This window comes from Andrographis paniculata, unplaced genomic scaffold (assembly GCF_009805555.1).
Source record: "Andrographis paniculata isolate CXL003 unplaced genomic scaffold, ASM980555v1 Contig71END, whole genome shotgun sequence".
NCBI lineage: Eukaryota > Viridiplantae > Streptophyta > Magnoliopsida > Lamiales > Acanthaceae > Andrographis > Andrographis paniculata.
In genome coordinates this window covers 3275704-3286719 of record NW_026137608.1, presented here as the reverse complement: position 1 = coordinate 3286719, position 11016 = coordinate 3275704, and the positions used below count along the sequence as shown (strand labels likewise).

The following is an 11016-nucleotide window of genomic DNA, read 5'->3' as shown; positions in this document are numbered from 1 at the left end:
TTCCCTTGGCTTTGACGAATTCCTCGACGGCTTTGAGAGCTTTGATCCTTCCTCCGGCTTGGACATACGACGAAGAACGTTAACTTCATCGATTTGCCAATCAATATTGGATCATTTGTCCATATCGGTGACTTTTCGACGAAGAACGCTTCGAAGGACACGAAGAACAATGAAGAACATTGCAGAGAGTCTAAAGAAAAACTTACCCTTGCGCGAGTCTTCAAATGAACTTCGGTGTCTTAAATGAACTGACCATGGCTTCTATTTATAGGGTGGCTTCTGCTTCCTTTTTCAATTGTGACATGTGGCGCATTTTGATTGGTCAATAGGAAGATTTTATAATCTTTCCTTTTCCATTGGATGCTCTTTTTAATTCTTGACGGATTTGATTGTGCATCTTCCTTTCTCGCCAAGATCTTTATATCATTGTCCTTTTTAAGAAGATATTAATTTATATACTTCCTTTATTGACAAGATCTTTATATCATTGCCTTTTTTTTGGAAGATATTAATTTATATACTTCATTTATTGACAAGATTAATTTATTTTGCTGCCAAATTTATTATGGCTCTATTTATGCACGTAATATTTGTACGATATCTTTCATTTTAAGCATATTTTTGCATTAATGGTTAATATTTATTGTACAAAAATTAACATGTGCATAATTAAATACCATTTATTTATATTATTGGAATTTTATTTTCTTCCAAAATACATGATATTTAATTTAATTTAGACATTTAATTTTTAATGCCTACAAAATGCCCCCTTGAGACTTGTTTAAGCCGACGCAAAACGTTTAAGGCGTGAACGAGTCTCGAAACATAAAAAAAAAAAGTTCTTTTTTTTTTCTTTTTGTTTTTTTTTTTCTGAATGAGATTTTTTTTGTCCAATTGATTTTTTTTAAGCTCGATTTTTTTTTGGACTGATTTTTTTTATGGATATCTTTTTTTTTTTTTTTTGTACGAATTGACTGAACTCGGAGTTATATTCCAAGTTGCCTACGTATCCGGTTAAGGAATCAAGTCATAACGTAGTTCAAAACAAATTGAATTTGTTTGTTTTTGTTAACAGTTTATTCTCATGTTAAGGAGTTTTGTTAGAAAGTTTATCCCCATTCCCAAGAGATTGCAGAAAGTTTATCCTCACTTCCAAGAGTGTTGAAGGTATGATTGCCCCCACTATTTGAAGTGTTATATTTCTCGTCATCTGAGAAATCTTCAGTAGGCGGTCCATACATTCCACTAGACATCATGCTCAATTCCATATCATGAGCGCGAGTGACGAGTTCTTCAAAAGTATGGGGTCGGATCCCTTATAGGATGTATTTCAAGCCCCATTGCATCCCTTGAATGCACATTTCTATGCCGGAAGCCTCGGACATACGGTCTTTGCAGTTGAGACTTAGACTTCTCCAACAGTTGATGTAGTCAATTACTGGTTCATCTTTCCATTGGCGGCTGTTGGTGAGTTCAGTCATACTGACGGTTCTCTTTGTGCTGTAGAACCGATTCAAGAACTCGTACTTTAATTGTTCCCAATTTTTTATGGAACCAGCCTCTAAGTCGATATACCAGTCGAAGGCGTTGCCGTTTAGTGACCGCACAAATTGTTTGACTAGGAGGTCTCCATATGTTCCAGCATCGTTGCATGTCTCGACAAAGTGCGCTATATGTTGCTTTGGGTTGCCTTTGCCGTCAAATTGTTGAAACTTTGGTGGTTGATAGCCCGTTGGCATTTTAAGGGCGTCAATTCTTGCAGTGTAAGGCTTGGCGTAAGTGTGCGTCAGCCTTGAACTCCCTTCGAATTCTCTTTTGATTGCCCCCTTGATGTATTTGTCAAGTTGGGATATATGGATGAAGAAGTCGGATGATCCTTGAAATGGATTTAATTCCGCCACCTTTTCTTTGCCATGACGTTGCTCCACAAATATTGCCGCTTTATTTTGGACTGCTGGGGAAGATTGTTGCTTTTCAGTTGCATGGCTGGCTTCTTCAGGCTTGTCCAGCTTTGTGAGAAGTTTTTCAATGAGGGCGTCTTGTTGTTGCATGTGTTGAGACATTCCTTCAACGATTTTGGTCAATGCTGCAAGTTGATCTTCTATATTTGAAGCGTTCATAGTCATCACCGGAGCAAAGCTTGATGCGGTTGAATGACTTGAAATTGGCCGATAATTAGGTGGCATGAAAGTACCTTTGAAGCTTTTATATTCCTCGCACAGAAGACTTTGATCCACAATCTTTGGGTCCTCAATATTTGAAGCGTTGGTAGTCATCACCGGAGCAGAGCTTGATGCGGTTGAATGACTTGCAGTTTGTTGAGGGGTGAACAGTGCGGCAGTACTCTTAAAGTTGTCGTCTTCTTCATAGAGTGGACTTTGCTCTGTGATTTTTTTGGAGAAGTGTCTTCAGATAACGACAATGCTCTTTTGGTCATGCTTCGTGTTGTCATTCCAGTATTTGTCGAAGCGCTTGAAGTTTTGGATGCGATGGGTGCGCCAACTTCTTTGTCGACGACGGCGGCTTGAGCAGCAACTTTTGACGCAACGTTGGAAGTCTTGATCATGTAGGAAGCCATTGGTTGTTGAAAGTTCGTCGGAAAGAGAGATGAAAGGTAGAGAGGTCCCACTGGGCGTGTCAAAAATCTGTGGACAAAAAATTGTGTTATTTTTAATAAACACAAAATTTGTACAAATTATATTTGATTTGAATTAAAAGCGGGTCCTATTCTCTAAATGGGTCCTTTGATTCTCCTTCCGGGTCGATTTATTTCCAACTTGATTTTCGATGGCTTTTTTGATCCGAAAAGGTTTGGTCTTCATTTTGACTTTGCCGGCTTTTGGAGGATTTTGGTCTCCGTGCGGGCGATTTGATCATCGGCTTTGGATTTGATGTCTTTTTTAGACGATCCGAGGCTTTGATCTTTGATTTGGCTTTGCCGCCTTTTGGAGATTTGGTCTCCGCGTTGGCGATTTGATCATCGTCTTTGGATTTGTTGTCTTCTTTGGACGATCCACGACTTTGACATTTGTTTTGGCTTTGCCGCTTTTGGAGGACTTTGGTCTCCACATTGGCGATTTGATCATCGTCTTTGGATTTGTTGTCTTCTTTGGACGATCCGCGACTTTGACATTTGTTTTGGTTTTGCCGCTTTTGGAGGAATTTGGTCTCCGTATTGGCGATTTGATCATCGTCTTTGCATTTGTTGTCTTCTTTAGACGATCCGCGACTTTGACATTTGTTTTGGCTTTGCCGCTTTTGGAGGACTTTGGTCTCCGTATTGGCGATTTGATCATCGTCTTTGGATTTGTTGTCTTCTTTAGAGGATCCGGACTTTGATCTTTAATGAGGTAGATTTGGTGCTCTATAACGCTTTTGGTGTCATGTCTCTTTGACTTTTGGATCGAAGAGGGCCGAGTTTGCGCCTTTTATGAAGAACGCGATGAACACCTCGAAGTTTTGAGAGAAACTTTGAAGACCTTCCCTTGGCTTTGACGAATTCCTCGACGGCTTTGAGAGCTTTGATCCTTCCTCCGGCTTGGACATACGACGAAGAACGTTAACTTCATCGATTTGCCAATCAATATTGGATCATTTGTCCACATCGGTGACTTTTCGACGAAGAACGCTTCGAAAGACACGAAGAACAATGAAGAACATTGCAGAGAGTCTAAAGAGACTTACACTTGCGCGAGTTTTCAAATGAACTTCGGTGTCTCAAATGAACTGACCATGGCTCCTATTTATAGGGTGGCTTCTGCTTCCTTTTTCAATGGTGACATGTGGCGCATTTTGATTGGTCAATAGGAAAATTTTATAATATTTTCTTTTCCATTAATTCTTGACGGATTTGATTGTGCATCTTCCTTTCTCGCCAAGATCTTTATATCATTGTCCTTTTTCAGAAGATATTAATTTATATACTTCTTTTATTGATAAGATCTTTATATCATTGCCTTTTTTTGGAAGATAATAATTTATATACTTTATTTATTGACAAGATTAATTTATTTTGCTGCCAAATTTATTATGGTTCTATTTATGCACGTAATATTTGTATAATATCTTCCATTTTAAGCATATTTTTGCATTAATGGTTAATATTTATTGTACAAAAATTAACATATGTGCATAATTAAATATCATATATTATATTATTGGAATTTTATTTTCTTCCAAAATATATGATATTTAATTTAATTTAGACATTTAATTTTTAATGCCTACAATTACAAACAAAATTCACAGTATCCGAAATAGAAGAACCTGCCACATTTAAGTTCATTTTCTTCCACTCTCGCATCGCATAATTAACATAATAATACCATAACATAAAGCTACATTACATAAGCTTTACCACAACAACTAACAAAATATATAAATAACAACAATAAAAATGAACAAGATGAAAGCTCTTTTAAAATTTTTAATTTCACTCCATCTTTTTCATTTTTTTCCATCATTTTAATTTTTTCCTCTCCCCTCAAATTTATTATGTATCTGTAGTAATGCAAATATCTCTCCGTTGTCATTTTTCCAGTTGAAAAAATCAGTCACTAGGAGTATTCGAATTTGCGCATCACAGAAATTTCCTCATTGGATTATGTTCGGTTCGCGAAATCAATCTTCGCACTGGAGTGCTGCAGGAACAAACTTTAGCCGAATTGAATGAACCAATAGATGAAGATGTCATGTTTTCTTTTCAAATGTACAAGTAGAAGATTACTATCAAGAAAAATACAAAATTATTAAAAACAAGCCAAATTATTTTGCCAATATATAAGGTCGAAACACTATTATAGTCCAAAATAACATAAGAAAAATAAATCAAAATTACATTTTAAAAATATCAAATTAGAAACTATTCATAATCTCTGCATATATTACAATCCCAATTAGACATAGGTGAAAAGTTCTTTTCATTCAATAATTATTTTATTTGACATACTTTTCATGATTTTAATCCACCATAATATTAAAAGCAGACAAACTTTTAGGAAAAATGATCATCTAGTTAAAATCTTCTTTTCATGATTTTAATCCACCATAATATTAAGAGCAGACAAACTTTTAGGAAAAATGATTATCTAGTTAAAATCTTAACATATTCAGTTGTATTGTAATTAAGAAATAAACCATGTCACGTTGTTATTAATTCACAAACAAGTTTTACTAAATCATACTCAATGTTGTTTTACGTGTAAAAATCATCATAAACCACAAATGAACCAGAAAAATCATATAAGCTTCTCTTCTTCAAAATCCTAACCAATATATAATTAAAAACCTAATTAAAAAATAAATAATTTTTTTGGTGTAAATTTTCCCATAGAAGAAATAAACAAATAAATAAAATCGGAGGTCCACCGAATTACAATACAACTGAACAAAATAAAACTACAATTGTAATTAAATAGTTCAAACACTCAATCACTCTGAATTAGTGTGATACCCTTCGGAGTTGCACCGTTGCTTCGCCAACTCCCGTGTGTATATGAGCCGTTATTTAGCGATTGAATAGACTAGTCATAACAAGGTGCACATATTTTTACCCGGGATGTCACAATTAGCCTAGGAAGAAAAGACCAACACACACAAAAACAGAGAAAAAGAACACTAACTCATAAAACTTCAACACAAAATCAACAAAACATTCAGGCAAAAATTTTAAAAAACAAGCAACCATATACCAGAAATTGGCCGGCGACGAAATGCACGAAGGTTGAAGACAATGAGGAGGATCCCGATGGTGGCGACGAAAAAAAAAAACACACGGACGAAGGAACGATGGAAAAGAGACGAGTCGATTTAGGGAACAACGATCTGAAAAAGAGGGAATAAGGGTTTTGTTAAAAGCGTCATCTGAAAATTGGAAATGAGGGGTCTGATTTACTTTTTTTTATGTATTAATTTTATATAAGAAATAATAAAAATAAAATAATAAAATATAGTGCCATGTGTATGACTGGAAGGATGGTTTTGACTTTTGATTTGCAAAAGATCTTTTTTTTTTTTTTTATGTTTTAATTTTAATAATAAGTAATAGAAAAATTTTATAAAAAATATTATCGTATGTCAATTTTTAAATGGTTAGGACCTATGATATTTTTTAATTATATTTTTAATTTCATAATTTATAATTTTTTTAATTTTAATTATATTATTATTTAATTATTTTAATTTTAATTTATAATTATTTTTATTAATATATTTTTTTATTATTTATTAATTATATTTCACATAAATTCTCGTGTCTACGGTAATATGACTATTTATCAGGGACATAGGAGCCAAACTTATAAATCTAAAAAAACACAAAAATCTAAACGTATTTTAAAATTCAAATTTAATCCAAACTCAAATTTGATTTCCCTATGCTTCTTAAAAAGAAACACATCCTATATTCTTATACTCCATTCGTCTAATATTTTGTTCATATTTTCTATTTTTATCCGTATTACATAATATTTTTTTTTTCTTTAAAAATATAATTATATATTTTAATTTAATTTTAAATTTTATAATTTTATAATTTTAATTAAATTATTTAATTATTTTTATTAATATATATTTTTATTTACTAGGAATTATATTTTATATAATTCTCGTATTACGTGAATGTACCCTTAAGTGAATGTACCCATATCACATGCGCGGGAGTATATCTTATGAATGCCTGCAAAGCTTTTGACCATAATGCCCTCAGATAATTTTCTTCTCAAAGTCTCTCCTTCCTCCATTATCACTATCTTATCCGCAGATTTTATCAGAAAGCAAATCATCAAGTCTCAGTAGACGCACTGCTCGGAAATGCCCACGCTGAATTTGTTCACCAACGTCCCAGTTGATGGCGTCGTCGCTTCTGATATCCTCAAAGATGCTACCAAAGCTGTTGCCAAAATTTTGGGCAAACCTGAATCTGTACTATCCGCTTTCCCCTACTACTTTTTGAATGCCTTTTGTTTGTTTCGATATTTTAGTGTATAGTAGCTTTGTATTTAAGAATATTCATCTGGCGAGAGGTCCGATTTCTTTCATACATGTTGGTAATTTTTCTCTGAATTTTGTTCCGATTCTCTGTTTTAATGTTCAATCATTCAGTGATGCCTTCTGTTTTTGTTGTTAAATTTTGACGATGAGCTTGGTTTAATTCGTGTGTTGGTTTAAGGTAAATTTATTTATAAATAGGTTTTAATGGTTTGTGAATATTGATCTGGCAAACAGGCATGCAATGTGTTCGACGATATTCCTCTGAGAATAAAGTGAATGTCTTCTGAACCTGACGATTTTTTCTTTATCCCATTGTTTTGAATCTTCGCGATTCTATAATAGTCATTTGAAGATCGGTTTCCTTCTTTTCATAATTTCATTTGAACATCGTGTTCCTAAACTAGGAATGTGGATGGCCTGTTTGATCATTGACTGATTTTTTATTCTTGTGCAGTATGTGATGATACTTGTGAATGGCAGCGTGCCGATTTCCTTCGGTGGGACTGAAGAGCCGGCTGGTTATGGTGAATTAATCTCCATTGGGGGTCTTGGCCCTAGTGTCAATGCCAAACTCAGTGCAACCATTGCAGAGATTCTGCTAACCAAGTTGTCGATTGAGAGCTCCAGATTCTACATCAAGTTTTATGATGTTCAGGTATTCTATTTATATTTATTAGATATATTCTATCATTGTGTTATTTAGACAATGAAGCATTATTCTCCTTTAAGATTGTCTAAACTGGACAAAAGAATTAAGAAAACATCTGCTTTTTCGATGGAGTTTGTAGCACTAGTAAGGAATCTCAGATTCGGAATGAAGTTCCTTTGACAAGATTCTTGGCAGCATATAATAGCCTATTGCATTTTGTGATATATACGAATGGCATTTTCATATTTTCTTGAATTGTTGGTGTAGGAATGATGCTAATAAGCATTTGTGCATCGATTACCTGTTTCCAACTATTACATGCTGAATAAGGGGAAAAGTAGAGTCAATGTCAATAAAATAGTTTACAAGTAACTATGTTAGGACTTAGCGTCTTGGCTAACTCCACACTAGTACAATATTGTCCGCTTTAGGCCGAGCTCCCATGGATTTATTTTTGGACTTCTTCCAAAAAATTTCATACTAATGGAGTTAGATACTTGACTTATAATAAAGTGTTCTTATAATTTTTTGATGTGAGAGTTAAGTTTGCACCGCAACAATCATCTCCTCAAACCAAGGACCATATAACCTATGGCACCACCACATATCCGCTTCGGACCGAGTCCAAACGGATTTGTTTTTTGACTTCTTCTAAAATGCCTTATACTAGCAGAGTTAGATGTAAGACTTATAAGGTATAGGTTCTTCTAATTTTCCGATTTGAGACTTGAGTTTATACCACAACAATTGTTATCGAAAGGCACTGAATTAGATTCATAAAAACATAAAACAATTTGTTCATTGATAAAAAAGATCTAAGACAACAAGAGGATAGTTTGTATATTGGTGAAGGGATTTAATTAGTTAAGGTTAAGGTATGTGTTTATGATTGTGTAGGCAGATCTTAACTCAGTGGGCTTAGTGTTTGCAACATTTTATTTGGTGAAAGTATGCGCTACCCTTATTGGTCGGCTTTGCCACCAAGATATGTACGACAGTGGTGGGTAACTCTGAGTTGTAGGAATCATGGAACCATATTCTTTTTTCTTGAATTCTACGTAATTATCATATGTGCTTAACAATATGATCATTGTGGTGTTACATTGATCCCTGTGGGTTTATGATTTACTTCTTATATGTATCTGTGTGATCAGTCCCTCCCTCAGATCCCAACAGCTCTATCGTAATCTGTTATGTGAAAGTTTTTCTCTTGATTACATACATTGGACGCGACTGCTGAATTACATATGATTTATACATCTCTTATGGCCCAATAGTTTTTTGTTCGTTCAGCTTTGAATCCTGTTATCATGTAGATTAAAGTTTATAGGATGAAACTCATCGACTGAAATCTAATTGAATTATTTAGGCAGAATGAGCTGAATCCTATTATCATGTAGATTAAAGTTTCTAGGATGAAACTCATAGACTGACATCTAACTGAATTATTTCTGCAGCGCCCGTTCTTTGGGTTCAATGGCTCGACTTTCTGATATATTACTGAGTTTTCGGTGCTTGGACGAGCAATTAAAGCTTGTGGTAGTTGGAGTAGAATATTTTCCCCATGGTACTAATTCCATATCATGCATCTTCCAGTGCTCTATGATCCTTTGCAAGTTCATGTATCTCTTACTCTCTCTCTACAATGGCAAGTGTTTCAACTAAATTAAGGACCTGGTCTGTGGAATGTGATGGAGTTGGTGTTTGCCTCAAAGGAGAAATGACAATTCGAAATTAGTTATCACACTTTTGAAGAATCTAACCAAAGTTTCAATGCAAATAGCAGGCATGCAGGCTAAAGTCTATTAATTATTCCCCCGTTGCATTGCAGATTTGGTTGTTGTTGCTGCTGCTCTTTGCTTCCAATATTATCCAATGACAATGAGGTAAGGGTGAGCAAAATATTGAAATCCCCGAACCATGTCAAACTTTAAAATTTGGTTCGAATTTTTGGATTAGTTGGAATTAGTTTGTTTTTTATATATATTTTGAATTTTCTAATTAATAAAAATCTGAACCAATCTAAAATATAACACTATATATTAATATATTATATTCTTATTTATATATATTATTTTAACAAAAATATAAAACTCACATTTATATAATAATAAATTTATTATTTCATATATTTAATATTTTAATAAAAAGAACTTAAATTGTCAAAAATATATATTTCAATATATTATGCAATTTTGATATTTTTCGGTTTGGTTCGGATTTTATAATTAGGATTTAAAATTTTTAGTTCGGTTCAAATTTTATAATTCAATATTTGAATTTTAGACAATTCGATTTGGTTCGGATTGATTTTTTTTCAAAAAAATTTGGATTTTCATATTGATTCGGATTATGTAAAATTTAATAACTAGGCCCGACAAGGCGGATCTGGAGGCGTTGGGATTTGAACTTATAACCTCACGGTCACAAGTTCACTTCCCACACCACCAAGCCATCGCTTACGGGACTTAGCAAACATATTCACAGTAAGCAACAATTATTCAAGATAGAAACATATTCATTGTAGTTTAACAACATTATTTTGGTGCAAGGACAACTAATGCTATATATATATATATATTTTACTGAGAGACCTGTCACTGGTTGACATTCCTGCCCCAGGTTCTCGGTCATAATCCGTTTCATGTGTGTGAGCCCCTATCCTGTACGGCAGATTGATGACATATGTCTTGGTGTAAGTACGTGTTCTACATTATTTTCCCATATTTTATGGTATATCGGGGGTGTGTTGTGCAAAATGGACGGCTGGTCTGGCCCTCAGTGCGGGCGTGACCTAGGCATCGGCCATGTCAGATTCCGGACACGTTACATATTGTATCAGAGCGGACCTTGACGATGGTGGCGAAGGAAGCGACAGAGCGGGGCATTGCTCGGGGGAGGAGCATGCCAGTGGCACGTCAAGGATGAACATGTCCTAAGGGAACTGGACACTCTATAGTGGAGTGCTCCCAGAGTTGGTGAGTACGCTCGACGTTGCAAGGTGGCTAGTGGGCACGTCAAGGAAGAGCATGTCCTAAGGCAACTGGACATTCCAGAGATGGAGTACTCCTAGAGTGGGAGAGTATGCTCGGCGTTGCCGGAGGGCCAAGATGGCTGAGCTTTGTTCATGAAGGGGAAAAACACGTTAAGGACTATCTTCGAGCAAAAATTGCACAAGCCGCAACAAAGGATGTCCCGAAAGGTGTGTGGAGATGCGTGGTGGAATGGGGTCACATATAGGTTGTCTATGGCAAAAGACCTTGTTTGCTATTGGTGAGCACAATAGTGGGGGTGTATGCAGATAAGGGTCAACGGAGTGACGCCGGAGGCATACCGAGGGTGCAAGAAACAACGTCAGTGCACTTGAATAGCGT

The 11016-nt window shown here is 35.0% G+C and overlaps 1 protein-coding gene across 1 annotated transcript; it reads left to right on the top strand.

Annotated features, from left to right (window-relative positions):
* The first annotated feature begins 6710 nt into the window (after positions 1-6710).
* Positions 6711-9388, top strand: LOC127264970 (uncharacterized). The gene is made up of 3 exons (XM_051294587.1): positions 6711-6924; positions 7448-7648; positions 9100-9388. The coding sequence occupies exons 1-3, from the start codon at positions 6814-6816 to the stop codon at positions 9133-9135; spliced, it is 348 nt and encodes a 115-aa protein (XP_051150544.1). The 5' UTR covers positions 6711-6813; the 3' UTR covers positions 9136-9388.
* Positions 9389-11016: the final 1628 nt, after the last annotated feature.

What these genes read in the sequence shown, in the direction of transcription:
- LOC127264970 (XM_051294587.1), top strand. Translation starts at nt 6,814, where the DNA reads ATGCCCACGCTGAATTTGTTCACCAACGTCCCAGTTGATGGCGTCGTC. An exon ending in TTTTGGGCAAACCTGAATCT is followed by an intron (nt 6,925 to 7,447) that starts GTACTATCCGCT and finishes ATTCTTGTGCAG; the next exon opens with TATGTGATGATACTTGTGAA. An exon ending in TCAAGTTTTATGATGTTCAG is followed by an intron (nt 7,649 to 9,099) that starts GTATTCTATTTA and finishes TTATTTCTGCAG; the next exon opens with CGCCCGTTCTTTGGGTTCAA.